The 17,423-nt window shown below is 40.8% G+C and overlaps 3 protein-coding genes across 3 annotated transcripts; 1 reads left to right on the forward strand and 2 right to left on the reverse strand.

Moving 5' to 3' along the window:
• fmodb (fibromodulin b) lies at positions 1–2,557 on the forward strand. The gene is made up of 2 exons (XM_030056247.1): positions 1–892; positions 2,406–2,557. Exons 1-2 carry the CDS (start codon positions 1–3, stop codon positions 2,555–2,557), a joined length of 1,044 nt encoding a protein of 347 aa, XP_029912107.1.
• A 3,982-nt stretch (positions 2,558–6,539) lies between these two features.
• csf1b (colony stimulating factor 1b (macrophage)) lies at positions 6,540–10,089 on the reverse strand. Its single transcript, XM_030056232.1, has 8 exons — positions 9,932–10,089; positions 8,277–8,397; positions 8,116–8,178; positions 7,814–7,984; positions 7,432–7,633; positions 7,203–7,339; positions 6,672–6,715; positions 6,540–6,576 (listed from the first exon to the last, which is right to left on the reverse strand). Exons 1-8 carry the CDS (start codon positions 9,970–9,972, stop codon positions 6,540–6,542), a joined length of 816 nt encoding a protein of 271 aa, XP_029912092.1. The 5' UTR covers positions 9,973–10,089.
• Positions 10,090–13,605: 3,516 nt separating this feature from the next.
• Positions 13,606–17,208, reverse strand: ren (renin). Its single transcript, XM_030055892.1, has 9 exons — positions 17,132–17,208; positions 16,561–16,708; positions 16,207–16,330; positions 15,901–16,019; positions 15,388–15,584; positions 14,330–14,452; positions 14,088–14,229; positions 13,865–13,963; positions 13,606–13,767 (listed from the first exon to the last, which is right to left on the reverse strand). Exons 1-9 carry the CDS (start codon positions 17,206–17,208, stop codon positions 13,606–13,608), a joined length of 1,191 nt encoding a protein of 396 aa, XP_029911752.1.
• Positions 17,209–17,423: the final 215 nt, after the last annotated feature.

Genomic DNA, 17,423 nt, shown 5'->3' on the forward strand with positions numbered 1-17,423 from the left:
ATGCAGACAGTGGTGCTTCTCCTCATCGTGGGGCTCGTTGATCTGAGCACGGGTCAGCGTTTCAGCCAACTCCAATGGCTGTCCCACCTGCGGGGACGCCGCCGCCACATTGCAAGTCACTGGACCACCAGCGAAGACTGCCCCCTGGAGTGTGACTGCCCCTCTAGCTTCCCCACGGCGATGTACTGTCACAGCCGCAACCTTCAGCACGTCCCCTACGTCCCCTCACATATAAAATATGTCTACCTGCAGCGTAACCAGATCACAGGCATCCAGGATGGGGTATTTGACAATGCCACCAACTTGGTGTGGGTTGTGCTGTTCCAGAACCAGCTCAGCTCAGACAAGATAGGCAAGAACGTCTTCAGCAAGCTCAAGAATCTCGATAAGCTCTACTTGAACCACAATGAGCTCACTCGAGTCCCGCCCAATTTGCCCAAGTGTATCACAGACCTGCGACTTGGCCACAACAAGATCTCGAAAATCCTTTCCAACTCATTTGAGGGGATGACCAACCTCACAAACCTTCAGCTTCGTTCAAACGTCATCGAAGAAGTTGGAGGTGCACTCAAGGGACTGAAGTCTCTGACCATGCTGGACATGAGGAAGAACAAACTGCGGAAGATCCCTGACCACCTCCCTGAGAGGCTGCAGCAGCTTTACCTGGAGTTTAACAGTATCGAGAGCGTACCGGTGGACTTTCTCCCCATGTATCCCAAACTGCAGTTTGTCAGGTTAGCCCACAACAAGCTGACAGACAAAGGGATTCCTTCCAACGTCTTCAATGTCAGCACGCTGGTCGAACTTGACCTCTCCCACAACAAACTGGAAAAGATCCCCACAGTCAGTAGGAGCCTAGAAAACCTTTATTTACAAGCCAATAAGATCAAAGGTATGACCACACCTCCAACTCTTAGTACTCATATACACTTAGATTTAACTGTTTGTTTTGTTTCATACTACACATTTTTCAAGTTTAGTAATCCTGAAATAACTTTTATTTGTACACTATACAAATGTCACAACAAAATATGTCACTTTAGGAATGTTAAAGGGACATTATAGTGCTATGTAAGAGATTAAAGATAACAATAAGCACTGTAAACTGTAAAAGCTTGATAAAAACTTACTGTTCAGTAGGGTGAGACCGAGGCTCATTGCCATATGCATCTCTCTGAGTCTGCACCTCACAAGATTCGTGTCAACATCAATAAAAAAAAAAATTAAAAAAAAGCTCAAAGTGCTGGATGAAAATCAATATCTGTTAGAGTCTTAAATTATCCCAACAAATACACAGCTGTTCTGAGGTGTTGAATCCCTGTTATTTTTTACAGCTGGTTTCACCCGAGTTCATGGATACACCAGTCCTTTCTCTAGCATAGTGTGAGCCTCAGTTTGAACTGAGATGGTTTTTAAGAGCTTATGTCACTGTGTTTGTGCCCGTGACATAACAAATATCCTGGTCAAAAATAAACAACAAAAAAATAAAAATATTAAATCATTTAAAAAAACAAAATTATGCCTGAGACATTAGTCTCTAAATACATTTAGAGGAACATCTTGTCTCTATTTTATTAGTTAATACTGTTAAAAAATTTCCAAAACCAATCAGGGCCTCTCCTGATTCACTCAGAGTAACTCTGGGGGATTTTGGGAGGAAGTTGAGAGCCACTAAACATTCAGTTGGTGCCAGACTCAAATAGATTACCAAGGATGTCACAGTAAACAACACAAGCTGCACATCTTTATCTAAAAAGATCTGGGTGTCTCAACATGCCAAGTTGACTTAGGTAAGTTTAGGCTGATGTTTCGAAGCACATTATATGAGAAAATCTGTCTCTCTCACTCGCTCTGGATTTATATAAATCTAATAGAGTTGGTTGGCGCAGTATTTGGACGATCATCCCCAATATGACTTCTTTCTTAGGTGGTCACTGCATCACTTGACCGAGCAGCTGCATTAAAAGCTCTAAGTGAAGCGTGCCCTCCTCCTGTTTCAGTTAAAATGAAGTGTTTATGGATACACATGACATGCAGGCTTTTCTTATTAAGGTCTGATAAAGTTGGAAATTTGCTCTCACCCATGAAACACACAGAAAATTAACTCTCACCTCAAGTCTAGTAAACCCAGGTGTGCTCACAACAGCACATTTCTTTTGTATGAATATAATTGTACAGTGCCCTCTAGTGCAGCAATAATATAGCAATGTGACAAACAACCCCATCGGAAGCCACAGACACAGTATGAGCCCTTTCTGCCCATGAATGCAGGATCACACTGATCCCAGCTCACACTGGTTGCTGTTTACAGTTCACCACATGACAGAATCTGCGAGAAACAGACGTGTGGCCATCCTTCATGTTTCCCCCCCTTCCCTCTCCTCTTCCTCCTCCTCCTTTTTCAGAGTTCTCCCTGGGCAGTTTTTGCAGAGTGGTTGACATGACAAACTTCTCCAGGCTGAGAGTGCTGCGCTTGGATGCCAATCAGATCAGCGTCAAAGACATTCCTGCTGAGGCTGCCTACTGTTTACGCCTTGCTGCCTCCATCGACCTGTAGTGCCTCCTGATCCGTCTCGCCCGTGTGCCTCCACTCTTCCAAGGTGCTTCTTCATCTGCCGCACCCCTGCCTTACAACATCTATCACCTGTTACGTCTATTACTGCTTCAAACTTTGGGATGCTCCTCTCAGTCCAGCATGTTTTTTTGACACGGGCATGTGTTGTTAAGCCTTTATGAGAGCTACTGGTATCATTCCAAAATGATCAAAGAGTATTAGTCAATGGGAAATAGAAACAATGTGGTTACTCATTGCTCATTACTCATTGTTGTATAATTTTTATTAGAATCACTGGCATAAATTTTGGATGACAGGACATTAAGAATCAGTAGGTGACCAACAATTAGTCACGCAACATATAAATTAGATTATATTTTTCTGGCAATAATTTCTTTGTAATAACTGAAGCCATAACTGATTGTGACTCGCTCTGGTTGTGTCATGGGAAAAAACAAAATGCAAAACCTCTAAAATAGTCAAATGAGTGTGAAATTCTGTTTTGGCCTTTGCTTCCATCGTGTGACACAAAGTGATATGACAACAGGATGAGCACATGATTCTCATTAGATTATGCAATGACAGACTGATGGTATGAATATTCAGGACTGGCAAGGCTACTTTCTAAACATAATCCACTAGATTACATGACGTTACAAAAGTAATTACTGATGTTATTTACTCAATTATGTTAACTTCAAAGTCTGTAGAATATTTAGTACAATGGACAGTTTGCCCAGTTTGCCAACTGTGTTAATATAATTATCTGTAACACAAATACTTATATTGTGCAAAACTATCTGTGCCTTTGAATTTAATATTGAATAAGGAATTTTCTATTTCTCCTCAAATTTGATTGAATATTCTTTACAGTAAGACCATTATGAGTGGGTTATATTAAGTTGTTTCTTTGGATGTAAAAACTTTATAAATCATTGATAAACAATTATATATATATATATAAAAAAGTCTTAATAGTGGTTATACATTGATGCAGGCTCACTATTTGGTACCACAGATGGCTGACTGATAAAGGGACAAGAATAAAGTAAGCAGAGCAGCTAGCAAGATCTTAGATTTAACACAACAGATGCAGTGCTGCAGTAACTTGATCTTGCCAGACAGTGCTTCTGTATCAATAATTGTTTATTCATGATTTATAATTAAGTGTCTGTGTGTGTGTGTTTGTGTGTGCGCGCGTGTGTGTGTGTGTGTCTGTATACATGTATAAGTCAGAAAATTGTACTTTGCAACTGAACAGCCAGTAAACCTGAAAGCATCATGACTTGTAATAAATTAAATGACTGACCATAATGAGTGCGTGTCTGTGTTTGTGTGTGTGTGTGTGTGAGGACCTGTCTGCAGTGCTTGACTGGCGCCAACCCAGTGCATGCTGGGATAGGCTCCAGCCTTCCCGTCACCCTGAATAGGAATAAGCGGATATGGCAAATGGATTAATGGAGGGATGTTAGATAAATGAGTCTGAATCCATTTATCCACCAACTGCATGATGAAAACATAATGCGTAGAGTGATCTATGTATTATGTATGTATGTATTTTTTTTATTTATTCATTTTTTACCGGAGAGTCCATCAGTCATGACCTTGAAAAATGTCTGGTAAAAGCTGTGTCATCATGTTTTCGTTGAGCACAATTTATCTATTTAACATGAGGATGTATAGAAACATAAATAAGTAGATAGATAATTGGATTGACTGATAGACGGGAGCATCCCTACTGTGGAAAATGCGTGGAAATTGCTTAGGACAAGTTAAGATCTGGTCTTAGGCAATTTCAACATATTTTAGCTAAATACCTTTGAAGACAAAGCCTTGTCTTTTCATCTTCTACAGCTGCCTTTAATCCTCAGCAGAAAAGCACTAAATTGAATTATAGAAATACTTTCCTTCTGTTGTAATAGAACAACTTCTTGGAATGAAGAGTGGTTTACTGCAATTGTAACTAGTCTGTGCACATTTGTAAGCAGTAGGCTAAAAAAAATGATTGAGAGCGTGTAACCATCTTGTAGGCCATTCAGGGTTGTGCAGAACCTGTAGATGTGTTTTTTTTCCCTTTCCTACTTCTATACAGTCTTCAGAAACAAAATAGTGGCCAGCACACATGCACATGATCAGAAATAGTTGTCTTTCCAGAAGAATTATTGATGTGATCCTCTCCGAAACACATTTGAGCATTTTCTCACTTTGTGGGAAGTTGTCCAATTCTTTTCAAACACAGAATTTACGCAATTTAATACTCACCAGTCAGAAAGCATTAAGCTGCACTGTCAGTTAAATGCATGAGTGAAAGTCAAAATAACATTAGGGAAAGGGATAGCGCCTGCATTCCCTCAGTATTATCATCCCATTATCTGTCACTACTAGGCAGTAATAATGACATACTGTATGTTATGCACGAGCATGAATAAAGATTATGTAGAGATTTATACCCACCCTTAGCTGTTACACCCACTGCAGGCAAAAACATTTTTCTCACACAGCTGTTGTTGAGGTGCTTGCACAGCTGTCAGGAGCGTTCCTCCTCCTCTCAAACAGTAACAACAGTTCAGTCAGACCACTCATATTAAATTATAAAGTTTATTGAGAAAAGGCAATATGCAGTTCATTTTGGCATCAAGGTTGTGTATGTCATCACTCCCCCTAACGCATACTGAGCAGCACGTGAAAGCACAGGGAGTGATCTGTGCAAATCCCAAAAGGAACCATGGAGAACAGAGTCCGCAGGTGGATGCTGGGTGGTGGTGGGTGGGAAAACAGTAAAAAAAAAAAAAAAAAAAAAAAATGCATGTGAAATGAGCAGAGGTTTTGGCAGCAATTCAGCAGCAGCAGAGGTAAGGACAGGGGAATATTTACTCCGGCCAATCAGGGGGGAGCTCTCATGAGCGGGAAAGCAGAACTGGATGGTGATTTGTGGCGTCTCTTGAGCTGACACCCCTGAATTAGCCCCCGGGCTTTGCTTTGTTTCAGGTCTTTGGCCAATCAAAACCTTTTTATAGACTCAATTATGAAACTGTTCTTCCTGTTGTGGGGCAAAAATTAAAATCTGGTGCTAAAAGGTGCTGTGTTCGTAGTAAACCTTCAACCATTGTGACCTCATATCACGCAGGATACCAACTATGAACAAAGCAGTATTAGCAAGGGTTAGTGAATGGTGTTATGCCCCTTAAAATGTTGAATAAAACAAGAATGCTATAAATCTTTAATGAGGCCATAACCTGCTCTGGTTTCTTTGAAGTGATTTCATTGCATAAATCACATTCAAGCACTTTGTCCACGTAATTAAAACACTGGTAGGAAAGATGTTTTGGACTACAAATACTGGTATTCTAGTTTTATTGCCAATAATGTGATAATAAATAACTGGAAATGTCTGGCAAACAACATTACAAACAACTGGTTATGTTATAGTAAATGGAGACACATCATTCAACATAGATTCAACATAGACATAACTGGTGTAAAAATAAAACTTTTAGTAAACTCGAAAAGATATCTGCAATAGATATAGCAATAAACATAATATACATAACACATTATCCCAAATAACAAGATCCTCTTTGCTCTCACTCAAAGCCAAGCTTCGGATTAAATAGGTGAGCATGATACATTACACACATGATATTGATATGAAAAGTTGTTCATGATGGATTAAAGGTCCAGCTTTGCATATGCTCCATCTACTGCTGCAGTGATGTGCGTTTTACTGCTGAGGAGAGAGAGAAGAATAATTCAAATGAATAATGACACAATTAAAAATAAATACAACATATGGACACATGAGCAGTGCAGCCATACATTCATGCTGACTCAAACATCAACCCTGATGAAGTGTCCTAGAGCAAGGCACTGAGTCCTTCCCAGCTCCACTGAATGTCCGCACCTCCCCTTGGCTTGCAGTCTGTCTATTTATAGTTGTTTGAGGTCATATACACAAGCACAGATATAACGCAGGCGGATACTCACATTATTGTGCCTCCAGTTCTATGTCCTGAAGGTCTCTGCTTCATCCAGATGACAAACATATTTATTAGTAGATTGTTAATGCTAATAAACATGCAAAAGTTGTAATTTTTAAGTCCGTACTGTATGTTCTTACCTTGAGCTCATATATGACCTTGATCTGTGAGGCATGTTGGTTTTCTGTTTTGGGAAGAAAAGTCTTTTCTCAAACCGGTCAGTTTTTTAAAACTGAAATCAATAAAAAAAAAAAAAAAAAAAAAAAAAAAAAGAAGAAGAATGAAACAAGACATGTGCAATGAATAACTGGATGGACAAAGCTGGATCCTGCATGACGCTCTAAGTCATACAATGGATTTCTCTGGATACAGCTTGCATACCAAAATGTCTCCAAATATGATTTTTTTCAATTATTTTTATCACCATCCAACGCACACGCTGTTGTGCAGCCACTCTGCAATTTATGCTATTTCTGCTTTGTGCATAACTCAAGCCTCCAGCTGGTTTGGTGGTGCTCAGTGTTTACCAGTGAGAGTAGGGTGGTCCTCCTGTGTGTGGGAGTGCCCCACAGAGCACAGCCACACTCAGAAGTCCCATTGTGTGACTTGAATGAAAGGCTAAACTTGTGCTGCATGTTATTCCCGACTTAACAGAACATAAGTGCTGGTACCTTTTGCGTGATGAGACAGTAGAGAGTAAATATGAACAGCAGTCCACCACTGACGGAAGTGAAGATGAAGCCGAGCTTGTACAGGTCCCTCTCTAGACTTCTCTGAGGGGCTTTCATCGAGTTTCTTCCAACTCTGTCTGTGGAGGACATAAGTAATTCGCTCCATAACCATGGTAACCCCAGACATGGTTGAAACTCATTATACAGCTTGAATGAATGGGTCTCCCACCTGTAAAGTCTTCCGTGGGTGGGTTTGTTGAGAATTCTGTCGTGGAAGCAAATGCTTCTGTGTATTCCCTCTGGCACCTCCAGTCCACCGGGGCGTCACTAGTCGCCACAAGCTCCCAGTACACCGACAGCACATCTAAAGCCCTCTGCAGAGCTTCTGAAGGAGACCCGGTGAAGGGCATCTCAAAATTCTCTGGCTTGTCCTGAGGAAACATTTCATGATAACTTCAACGTCTTTATACTGGTATTTCTCAGTAGCGCTTGATTTATCTCCGTATGCTGGGCTGCTCTTCAAATAACTTAACATCTCTTTCATCCTTTAGATTGTAAATTCCCTCTGCAACAGACTGAAGTAAGCTCTCCGCTCAGAAGCACGCACTCACCTCTACCTCCTCATTAATCTGAGGCACACATTTCTGAGAGTAAATGTTGAGGATGAGAGCTCTCAGGGACTGAACGTAGCCGTCATTGACTGAGCCCCTGCTATATTTGAAGTGGGTGGTGAGGAGCTCCAGGATCCAGGGTAAAGCAGCTTTTACAAAGCAGCATTTACTCTGCATGAATTTAAGACGAGAGAGGTGATAAAAATCAAGCTGTGATACCATTAGGAGAAAATTTCCGTTTCTCCCGAATCAAAGCAAACGCTTCAGGAGGAAACAATCACACACAGTAAAAGTTACCTTACCAAACTTCTCCGTTCTATGAATGTGTAGGTTATTGAGCATCCACTCCTCAACTGGTTATCCATCTGTGTGAACAACAGGGAGATTTCAACCTGATCAAGTTGCTTTTTATTATCACTTGGCAGTCTTGTAGCAGGAGCAAGAAGCATTTTTCTCCTCTTACCAGGTGCCTGACTGTCAGCAGGTGCTCCCTAGTGATGGAGTGTCTGCATGGACCAGGGACCTCAGCCATAGTCAGAGGGAAGCTCAGGAACATAAGCACGCACAGACACTTTACCTGCAGCACAATCATACATTATATTGACATGCCCAGCTTCTTCAAGGAGGGCTGAATGCACGCGTTACAGTACATACAAATGTGTGTATAGTCTGTGGACCAACCCGTGCACATGTACAGCGCTTTTATGTGTCAACACGCATCCTATGCTCAACTGCACATGACTGTAGTGGAACCCAAGCCTTAAAAGATGCAATGTGCATGGCCATTCTTCCAGTAGGAGTGCCCTTATATTCATCAAAACCAGTTCAATCTATCAGCCTGTGTTTTTGAAGCACGGCATGGAAGAACAAAAAGCGTTAGGTGTGGAGTGTTTCAGAAAGTTGTTAATTCTTGCTACCAAGTACCTTCTGGCAACTCCAACAGCCAAATGGGCTCCAGATGGGTTTTGCCCTTCCACCGTATCATGCCCACACAGTTGGGAGGGAACGCAGATGATAGGCAAGTATGTATTTCCAACCATATGCCCGTGTTAATGCAGAACTAACCGCTGAGAAGTTATTGTCAGCAGCGGGGGAAATGGCAACACACGCTCTGGTCAGGAATTAAAACACAGGGACAAACAGAGGTTCCCAACACTGCAGGCAAAATGTCTGTGCTGCACAGCATTCCCTGAAAAACAACCTCTTGACTTACTTGACCTGGGACTTTAACGCTGCATTTGCTATCATTTCTCCAAGACAGATAGATGCCAACAGAATGCTGAATTGAAACCATGCAAGATGGTTGATTTGTTGCCTGGTGAACTTATGAAATGTATTAAGATACAAGACCCATTTTTCGAAATCCGCAAGAGAAAGTGTTTGTCCCTGAATATTGTTTTTTCCCCCTTCTGTTCCTCATATCGTACTGAGCACAGACTTAATTCCTGTTTAGATTTTTAAATTGAACTTCTGGGAATTCAGAAGGAATGTCCTCATGAATTATTTCTAAAACTTTAAGTGCATGCAGGCCTTTAGTTTTGCTTCACTTTTGTGTGCAGAAGATTTCATGATGTGTATGTATGATAGTACTTGTTTTGTCATGTTTGCCGAGGAAAACACTGAAATAAATGTTTTCTCCGCTCATTTCATCCTGCTTTTTAACAATTACATTCTGTTTTCAAAGAGAGCATAAACCAAGAAAATTAATTCAGCTGGAGGAGACAGGAGAAAACAAACCATTTAAAAGTAAAGCAAGTTTGTCTGAGAAAGTTTCAGATACTGATGGTGAAAAAAGACCATCAAGGAAGCCTGTGACTGTTATTGGAAATCCACTTAATGACTAATCATGATACAAAATCAAATTTAATGTAATCTAATAGAACTGTTAATGCAACTGCCATGTGACAAATGCAAAAGAAGCACATGACACAAAAGTCACACATTATCACATGATTTGCTCATGCCCATGATATCTTTATGTAGGTCAGCAACAGCATGATCAAACAACAAACACACACTTTAACACTGCCAAAAATGTCACATACTCAGCTTCTGCATGAGTGCGCCATCGTACTGGGTGTATCATTAACAGTTTATTGAAGAGCGATCTCACCTACCTTAACTTTGCTCTGAATCAGGTTTGGCACAAGGATGGTCATCTGGTATGCGTTTGACAGTGGAAAACACCAGACTCCTCTGTCACACACATTGAGGCAAAGAGATCCTTTTCTTGTATTCACTTCGACTCCACAAGACAGGAATTTGCTGTTAGTAAATCTGACACTTCTTCATGTGGCACTGCTCCTCCTAGCATTGCCTGATGTGCTCCTCCTGCAGAGTGAGTTCAAACAGAGACTGGCTGCCTCGGCTGACACACTGTAACTTTCTAAACACCTCCCTCCTCTCTCATGTGCTCCACTGGATACAAACCTCTGGACAGATGTGTGACAAGTCGGATCGTGGGATGCAGATTCACCTTTTTCTTCGGTATATTTATGGCAATGCTGCACTTGGGAAATTTTAGGAATTTGGAAGCTTGGAAAAAAAAATTTTAAGGGAGTTTGCAGTGTGTGCTAATAACATCTGCTCTCACATTTTATTCATCCCTTGGAAATAACCTGCATACTGACCAAAGATCACTCTTGCCTTTCTGACAGCATGAATGACTGTACTGAGTGAAAGTGGGTCAGAAAAATAAGGCACGCTGACCTGAAAGATCATTTATATAGACTGCTTTGAAAGTATACGGAGGCAAATATGATCCTCCAAAACAGAGGAAGAGCTGAATCTATGCAGGCTGTGGAATCCTCCATCCACGAGACTTTGCGCGGTCACAGCCACTGAAGTGTGGCTTACTGGGACTGGAGATGGGTGTGTGCTGTGTCCGAAAGACCTGACGTGACCCTAAAGACAGACAGTCACACACAAACGCACACAGACGCCCAGAAGCACATGAACATATAGATATACATCTGAATTGGCCCACACACACACACACACACACACACACACACAGGCATAGAGAAATTCTGCTGTTTTTTTATTTTTTTAAATTTTTTTTTTTTTTGTTATTTTTGGTTTGGAAATTCATCCCCAAAGAGATCAATGGACTCCAACAGAGAGGGAGAGAAAATAAAACAACAACAGTTGGCCTGAGACATATTAACACAGGAAGTAAATTCCAACACATTACAAACACATGTATTTGAGTCATACAAAACTGTAACCTCATGCCATACGACTAAATTACTGGCCTTTTAGCTGGTACGCTTTTTTTTTTTTTTTTTTTTTTTTAATATTGTATTGTTGTATTGTATTGTTAAAATGTTAAATAAACAGCAATTCTCTTTTTTATGTGGCCGTTATTACTGCAAGTGGATTCCCTCATCCAATTCAGTTATTTGAATTTTAAACCAAGACTCCCCAGTGAGTGGGCAATATCGTTTCATCACAAGGTTTTTAATGGGTAAAACCTCTCTGCTCAGGGGGAATTTGATCCACGTCAATAGACATTTGTTGGCTCTCTGTTCTTGTGCTCTGTTCTCTGTCCATCTACTCTCTTATACTAAGACCAAGTAAACAATAATTACAACTCTTTATTCTGTGGTACGTATCACAGAAAAAAACTCACATCTGACAATAAAACAAAACAAACATAAGCAGACTCAGCTCGTTTTGAGCACTTATTAAACCTCCAGCTCATATGCAGGCAGAACTAAACACACAAAAGAAAGGATGGGCAAAGAAGGAATTTTGTACAGCTGGGAAACAAAGGATGGACTGTGACTTTACATATGGACAAAAAATACCCACTTTTCCCAGGTGAAATATTACAAAAGGGAAGATGAGTCACAGGAAAAAGATGGACAAAAGAAAGGAGGGGCTCAGGAAGATGACTGTATACTCTTAAAACACAGGCTGAGGCTACTCCATAATCTCAGATAATCCTCTAAATTATAACCAGGCCAATATGTTAATCTTTACAGTTTGACATGTTCTAATTCCTTGATCACTGCCACTTTTGCAGGTCAACAATACTGTAACCAATAGGGGACAACTGTCCAGTCATGATAATCCATATTAGAAAACAAACAAACAAACAAACAAACAAACAAAAAATAAAAAATAAAGTATTATTTTTACTTTACTTTTTTTGAGGCTCCTGGCCCCCCTGTGTTTTTTGTGTGTGGATAACTTTATATTATTATTATTAATACTATTGGTCTACTTCTATAATAAATTGTAGCTACAGTTTGCTCTGTAAAACCCCTTATTACAGTCCTTTGTATAATGAGTTTTAATAATAAGATGATAGTTAGGCATTGATTTGCATATATTTTGTCTGTGTGGTATTCTCCAACATGAGTTTGGCTGAATACCTAACAGACGGTTTTCTGAAATAGTGTCGATTTTGTCCTCGGAAATATGTTCTTCTGTCTCTTGGATATGTCCTGTTTGGACAGGACTTCAGGCTAAATATTTTTGTTGACTCATACAGAGAGGCATGTTTTTGCAAGAGTTTAAATATACTGTTGATTAAAGGTTAATAAATCCCACTTCACCCTCCCTTCATTGTACAGTGTCACCAGAAAAAAACCTAAACCAGACAATTCATGGATGTGACAGTGAGGAAGCGGCTAAACATCCTTGGACACCCGAACTGTCACCTCATTGCAGCACTGAAGGACTTTCCCTACTAACTTTGAAAACGAAAGGCAAAATAATCTGACAAGAGCATCTGATAAATATGTGTGCTTTTATTGTTTTGTTATCTCTGTGTCTCTGCTACCTGCTAAATAAGCAGAAAGGACAGTCTGTATGATGATAATCTTGAAATTACTATGAACAGGCAGGTTTTATCTCCACAGGGTCATCTGGTGTCAGGCTTTTTAGGCTGATATTAAGAAATACAGGATTTGATTGCGTGTCTCTTTGAAACCAAAATGTACTTTGTGTTCTTTCACCTCCAACAACAGAGTCCTGCCGTGTCAGGGATCACACACAAGATTGTATTTAAATAAAATAATTTCCTCCAGACACAGTGGCATTTTCTCAGGCATTTGCCCTATAGTTATCAGATAATTTAAGCATAAAATAGCCTCAGAGGGCAGACATAAGCAAAACGAAACATCAGTGAGGATGCATTCATGCTTCATTATGGAGAGTGAACTTCAGTGGGAATGTGGCATGAGAGAAAAATCAGGCTTCACATGTCACACTATTCATCCTATTAACATCCTGTCACATTACACAAGTGACTGCCAGATGTATGATAACAACTGATTGTTTTATCCTGTGTTCACCTAGAAATAAAAATGTCTGGATGAATTATTTGTGAAGACTAACAGATATTTGCTTGACAGGAAAGCTGCTTTCTATTTAGTTTTTGACCTTCATATCAAAGGATAAAAGCGTCTGACACTCTTGAAAGGAAACAGTTGTGCACGATCACAGTGATGAAACCTTCATGGAAATCCCACTAAACAAGTTTATTCTTGTTACGTCAAGTTCAAAAGGTAGGCAGTGCAACTGGTACAAAAATGTCTTTCAAATAATTTGAGAAAACCTCTAAGTTTTTACCCCATACTGCACACCTACGCCCCCTTCACTACCTGTTGTTGAGAAATGGGCTGAGGCTGATCATGGGTGTTCATAAAAACAAGTGTACTCTTAAGGGTAAAGTGTGGAGGCCTGGAGAAAGGAGGGAGTGGGAGGCAGAAGCAGAGAAAAAGAGAAGAGACAAAAGAGATATGGAAGAGAAAAACAGGGCAAAATGGCTGTGGGGCTTCCTGTCAGACTGCTGTGGCAAAGCCTATCCGGTTGTTGCGACGGTCAAACTCTGTGTAGTAGCGAGCAATGAAGTTTGCTCCCAAAATCCAGATGGGGCCTGTAGGGGGCGGCACATCCAAGCCCCTGAAGGTGACGGTGCACACATCCCCTTCAAACTGGGATTGCTGGAGACACACAGGACAAGATGAGATGTGTTTAATCTCAACTATGATGTAATGTAAAGATGTGTTTAAACTATTCTGCGCATTTCATCCTGCTTACCCATAAAATGTAGTCCTCCTGAGTGAGAGCGTACTCCTGGCCACCCAAGTGAAATGTGACACTGGGCAAAGTCTTCACAACGTCACAGTTTACTTTGTACTGCAGAACAGCACAGAACCATGCGATTACTTTGACTTGCAGAATTTAAGACTGAATTTGAGGTGTAATACAAGAGCACTTTCAGACAAAACATGTTGTGTGTGTGTGTGAGAGAGAGACTCACTCCACTCTCATCCAGCTGGGCTCCGATGGTCTTCATCAGCGCAGACACAGAGGAGGCAGGGCCCGTTATGTAGGAGGAGCCTGTGTCAATCACGGCGGTGCAGCCCTCCTCACAGAACATCATCTCCTCCCCCACAGAGACACTGAGGGAACAGAGCAATAACAGCAACACAGAGTCAAAGAGATGCTGCCACGTAACGTGTGTGTGCACATGCTGCACAAGTATGGCAACACTGATCTCACCCTTTCATGGTCACGTCCCATTTGCCTGTCTCTCTAGTGGCCACATAGTTGAAAGCTCCAGTGTAATAGTTTGGGTCCGTGCCTCCCAGCACCAGCTCTCCACCTGGGGAGTGCTTTGGGTCCCTGAAAACAATAAACCATTCTTTAAGGCTCTTTAAGTGACTGGGAAACAGCACAGCACTAGGCATGCCCTCACATCTCTGTTGTCGTGTGAAAACCCTCTAATTCCAGTTTTGGTGGCTTTTGCATTTGAAATCCTGCTGAAGGATTGCATGCTTCTCCGTCGGCTAGGAAAATTCTATCAGCTGTCGTCTTTATGAAAGCCTGTCAAGACCCTCTGGATGAACTCAGTGTAGTCATTTTGAAAAGGATGCTGTTTTTCTTACATCACTTTAACTGTGACAATATCTCAGAAATATAACTCAAAAAGACTACAGCCGAGGTTGCCTAGTTTTTTTGTTTTTGTTTTTTTTCTTTTTTCCATGCGAACTCTACAGAGGTGATTTTGCCTTAGGAAACCTGATATGAAGAGATATCTCAGTTTATGTTATGTATTCAATTGTTTAGATGTCATATTTGAACACTGACAAGTAGAAAGTGGTGAGATTAACCCTATAAAGCCATTTGTATCATATATGATATACATTTTTCAATTCCGTTTTTCGTTTTCAGTTTAATCAATACTTTAACCAAAATACTGTTTTATACCTTTGAACACTTCCCCTGTTCACCCTAGACCATACCATTGGCACTTCAAGTACATATCATATATCATACACCAGAAAGATCATGTAATAACATATTTTTTGATTTTTTTTAAAAATATATTTTGTTATAGGGCTAAATAAAGGGTTCAATTAAAAAAAAAAATGGAATTTTCTGCCAATTCTTTCATAGTTCAGGCTTTATAGGGTTAAGACATAATGTTAAAATAATCACTCCTATGTGTTTAAATCATTACAGTTTGTTGTGAATTAAATTATTAGGCTGTTCATTATTTTTTTGAGGTCCTGAGTTTCCTCAAACCCCACCGTGTCAGCTGGTGCAGCTCAGCCCACCTGCTGTAGTAGACGGAGAACACCTCCTCCTTCAGGACATGCTGAGACATGATGCGGTCGAACACTGGAGTGATTCCATCAATGGCCACATTGGGGTAACCCATTCCCAAAACCCCGTCAAACTTGGCGAAGATGAAGGGCATCGCAGACAGGGAGGTGGCCTCGGCAAACACCTGGACCACAGGGATCCCACCGACCTGCAGGAATTAAACATGCTGAGGGTCAAATGTTTTGTAGCCTGCAGTCTATCCCTGTTTTTAAAGGCTGCATTCCAATAAAGGCGTGCAATTTTCTGAACTTAATAGATTGTCTGTACTTGCTTGGTCATCATATCCACACGACTAATTGTTGTTTATCAAAAATCAGTTTTGTGTAAATATCTCATGAAAGCACTAATATCCATCCCTACAATATCATCACAAACACACAGCGAGGTATTTGGCCAAAGATATCATGTTTGATCTTGTCCATGTCATCCAGCCCTGTTTCAGAGGTGACCAATGGCAAACTCACCACAACCACATCCTCACTCAGGAATCCCCTAACATTTCCAGAGGCGTACTGGATGGAAAATCCCGTTCCATTCTCAACATGAGTCCGAGATTTGGAGGCGTCGTACCTGTTGTGAGTAACTGAGAGTTCAAGATTCATTGAGTCATGAAGGAACCATAACACATCTGGGGAAGCCGCAATGAGCGGCATTTCTCTCTATAAAGATTCCACAACATTCTTTCCATTTAAGCCGTTTATGTCGATTATGCTGTTCTCTGTATGTGTGTGTGTGCGTGTGTGTGTGTGTGTGTGTGTGTGTGCACTCACAACAAGCTGTGGAAAACGGTGAGCAGTTGTGCGAGGGCACCCACAGGTTGGCCGAGCCTGTGTCAAACACCACGTTGAACATCTGGGCAGGAGAGCCAATACTAATTTCTCCAAAGTACTGTGTCTGATAGGAAGAAACACAAAACAAATTAGTTTTTACTTAAAAAAAATAAATAAATAAATTAAAAAAAATCAGACTATCATACACCAATGCCTTTCCATTTTGTGTGAGAAAACATTTGAACACAGTTTTCCTTGTGTCATAAGAATGTAATCTAAATATTCTCATGCACACACACACATTCCAAAGTTTTTATTGATAAAAGTGCAGGTTGTGAAGTACTGCTGTCTCACATCCAAGTAGTTGGTTAAAGGAGTGGGAACCGTCCCGTTGCTGGGGTCATCTGCAGTCTTGTGGGCCAGCTCAGCAAACATCTGGGCGGGTGAAACACCCATCTCCCTCAGAGTCTCTCTGATAGATGGCATCTTCTTCAAGGCAATTCTGGGAACACAACAGATGAAGTGAGGAAATTCACCCCCCAGAGGACTGATATCAGATGACTCATGGTGGGAACTGTTGATGATTAATAAAATATAAGAGAAACCTGGTGTGCATTTCTCATGCTGTATATCTAAGACATATATCTGGCTATTATCCGAGCACAAGCAGTGCAATGAGCTTTTAACAGGCGGCAGACTGCTTTGTTTTCAGTGCCTAATACCCCAAAAAGAGGGAAAAAAACAATATATCTCTCCAACAAGTTAGCTTGAATGATTTGCTTGTATTATCAACTTGTCAACATATAGTACATTTTGTTTTGTTGTCATATTTTGCTGCACTCCCTTGAATGCAATGAAATATAACTACACAATGCACTCTTGCTCTATACAACATGAACAGCAGGCACATCAAACAGTTTCTTACCTTCGCAAAGCATGGCTAGTGGTCATTGTGAGTGAAATTACAACCACACACACCCAGCCGTTCATCAGCAGCGCCATGGTGGATTCTTTGAGGACAGTTACAAAATTAAGACAGGAGCAGGTTATATAAATACAAAACTGGTTCGCCCCCCCCAGAGTCTTGATATTCCTCAACGTTTTTTGAGTCTGAGTTTGTGAAAACTCTCTCTCACTTTGCAGCCTCCCTTCTCTTCTCTTTTTATACCGTGTCCCCTTCACTGTGCTCTGACCCGCAGGCCACTGGCTCTGGCTCA

The sequence above is a fragment of the Myripristis murdjan genome, chromosome 7 (assembly GCF_902150065.1).
Source record: "Myripristis murdjan chromosome 7, fMyrMur1.1, whole genome shotgun sequence".
NCBI classification, from domain to species: Eukaryota; Metazoa; Chordata; class Actinopteri; order Holocentriformes; family Holocentridae; genus Myripristis; species Myripristis murdjan.

Bases quoted from the DNA above. Each gene is read 5' to 3' on its own strand.
- csf1b (XM_030056232.1), bottom strand. From the start codon at position 9,972: ATGACCATCCTTGTGCCAAACCTGATTCAGAGCAAAGTTAA. The intron at 8,398-9,931 runs GGTAGGTGAGAT...ATGTATGATTGT, and splicing joins CTGATTCAGAGCAAAGTTAA to GCTGCAGGTAAAGTGTCTGT. The intron at 8,179-8,276 runs GTAAGAGGAGAA...TTGTTCACACAG, and splicing joins TGCTGACAGTCAGGCACCTG to ATGGATAACCAGTTGAGGAG.
- ren (XM_030055892.1), bottom strand. From the start codon at position 17,208: ATGGCGCTGCTGATGAACGGCTGGGTGTGTGTGGTTGTAATTTCACTC. The intron at 16,331-16,560 runs GTGAGACAGCAG...TCTTCCTATCAG, and splicing joins CTTTAACCAACTACTTGGAT to ACACAGTACTTTGGAGAAAT. The intron at 13,964-14,087 runs GTGAGTCTCTCT...GCTGTTCTGCAG, and splicing joins CCCAGCTGGATGAGAGTGGA to TACAAAGTAAACTGTGACGT.
- fmodb (XM_030056247.1), top strand. From the start codon at position 1: ATGCAGACAGTGGTGCTTCTCCTCATCGTGGGGCTCGTTGATCTGAGC. The intron at 893-2,405 runs GTATGACCACAC...CTCCTTTTTCAG, and splicing joins ACAAGCCAATAAGATCAAAG to AGTTCTCCCTGGGCAGTTTT.